Below are 2038 nucleotides of genomic sequence, written 5' to 3' on the forward strand. Positions count from 1 at the left end.
ACCACCAATTGTGCAGTTATTCAAGCACTTCCCAAGATTTTATGGCACCCAAAGTTTCCTGTACCTTCTTTAAAATACTAAAACTTGGCATTCTGCCCAGAGTATATTTGTTTCATATAATTCTCACAATAAACAGCTATTATTTCCCTAAACATCATTAACCTTTAGTCTCTTTAGTGAAGACATAATGCGTTTCCTGCGAGGAACATGTAGATTCTAAAGGATTCTGACAAAGGTGTAAAACACTCAGAAATCCTGAATTTTTGGACTCTGTCCATCATCCGGCATTCTAAAAAGTCAATCACTGGACTGATTGTGGTGAGCTCTTTCTAAGGGACCCAACAGAGTAGGTATCTCCCACTCACCTGAGGACAGAAACAGATTTAGTTACTGAAACATTGAGTTCTCTAGTTTTTAGAATATCAGAAAATGGGAAAAGTAAAAAAAAACCAGTAATTCTGAGTGAATTATTATATATAATTGTGATGAAATTCAGTCTTTAAAGGGTTAATATATTGTTATGCAGCAGCAGAATTCACATTTCTTTCACTATCTGTTGGTAACCTAAACAACTTAATTTCCTTTACTTTGATATAACCACCCTTCAGAACATGCTATTATCACATTACTATGCATAAACATACAAAAAATATGGTGGCGTGAGAGTAACTTACTGAACAGCAACCATTATTTTAAAAGTCAACACAATCTCAGAATTCATCTTTATTATCTATCTTTACTAATTCTACTTCAAATATCAGTGTTGCATCTCCTGGAATCTTGGGTGGTGCTCCTGATGTACCATAGCCAAGCTCTGAAGGAACCACCAGTTTTCGTTTTTCTCCTTCACACATTCTGAAAAGAAATTTATTTCTATAACAATCATAGGAGAGATTTAAATGTTTGGTAGGGAAGAACTGAAATTATGGTGAAGTAGCTCCATATGTATAGGTCTACTCAATCTTTTCACATGCCAGTTTCCTTATGAATACCCGATCAGCCATCAGAATATGACATGTGTGCTTATGATGTTCTTGCTCCGATATTGTGATGCATCACTTTGGTAATATCAACTCCTGCCAAGGCAGGTTTGGATAGCTGACATGAAATTTAAAATGTCCAGGATCTGTGATACTCCAAAAGGCCAGTGGATGGGTGGAGTATATTCTGGAACACACTTGGTTTGGCAGAGGTTAAGTTAATTCTCTGGTTGATATTTTAGTATGGTACAACTGGTTGAGTTCAAGATTTTGGTTACGGTTTTTGTAAGGTACAACATAATTAATAAATTCAAGTCTCATGACTTTAAGCATTGCTATCTACAATCCTTCTTCCAAAATTCGAGAGTCCCGCTACTAAGTTAGCAATATTTTGGAGTACCAATGTATTATTCATTCATTCATTCATTTATTCACCTTCCATAAATCCTGCTGAGAATACATTCTCATGCGGATGTGGAGATCGTCCTAGTTACAGTCACAACTAAGAATTACAGTCGTCATCCAATAGCATACAGATTTGTAATAAAATACTGATAAACATATACAATATAATAAAAGTAAAGTAACAGGCTGTGAAGGCCCATAGTGTTGTGAGATGTTGAGGGTCCCACATTATCCAGACCAGGGGTCTCCAAACTTTCCGAAACGCGGGCCACATTAGGTAATTCAGCGCTTTCAATGGGCCGGATAAAATGAGAAATGTATATGAGGTATATGTATATAGGTATATGAGTTTTATTGAAAGCACAGGATTTCATAAACAAAATACAAAGTACGTAAGAATAAATTATCGTATATAAATGACAACAGACAGTAGCAGCAAATGCTCATATTTTCATCACAAATTATAATAAAACAATTAATGTGAATGATGGAACTCTTTTTGCATTCTTCAAATCTGATTAAATTGAGGTGATGATGATCTGTTACAATTACACTGCACCACTGCAAGAAGTCTTGTGTAACGAACTGCTCGCGCTACCTACATTGCCACGAAGCGAAACTGCCGATCGAGGATGAACAAGTACGAAGAAATA

At 35.8% G+C, this 2038-nt stretch overlaps 1 protein-coding gene across 1 annotated transcript in view; it reads right to left on the reverse strand.

Moving 5' to 3' along the window:
• Window positions 1–491: 491 nt before the first annotated feature.
• LOC111865565 (peptidyl-prolyl cis-trans isomerase FKBP2) overlaps window positions 492–2038 on the reverse strand; it is a 4964-nt gene continuing 3417 nt past the window's right edge. The window contains exon 3 of the mRNA XM_023853713.2: window positions 492–855. Coding sequence (XP_023709481.1) covers window positions 711–855 — 145 coding nt within the window. The 3' untranslated portion in view covers window positions 492–710. The remainder of the gene's footprint in view (window positions 856–2038) is intronic.

Source organism: Cryptotermes secundus, unplaced genomic scaffold (assembly GCF_002891405.2).
Source record: "Cryptotermes secundus unplaced genomic scaffold, Csec_1.0 scaffold836, whole genome shotgun sequence".
NCBI lineage: Eukaryota > Metazoa > Arthropoda > Insecta > Blattodea > Kalotermitidae > Cryptotermes > Cryptotermes secundus.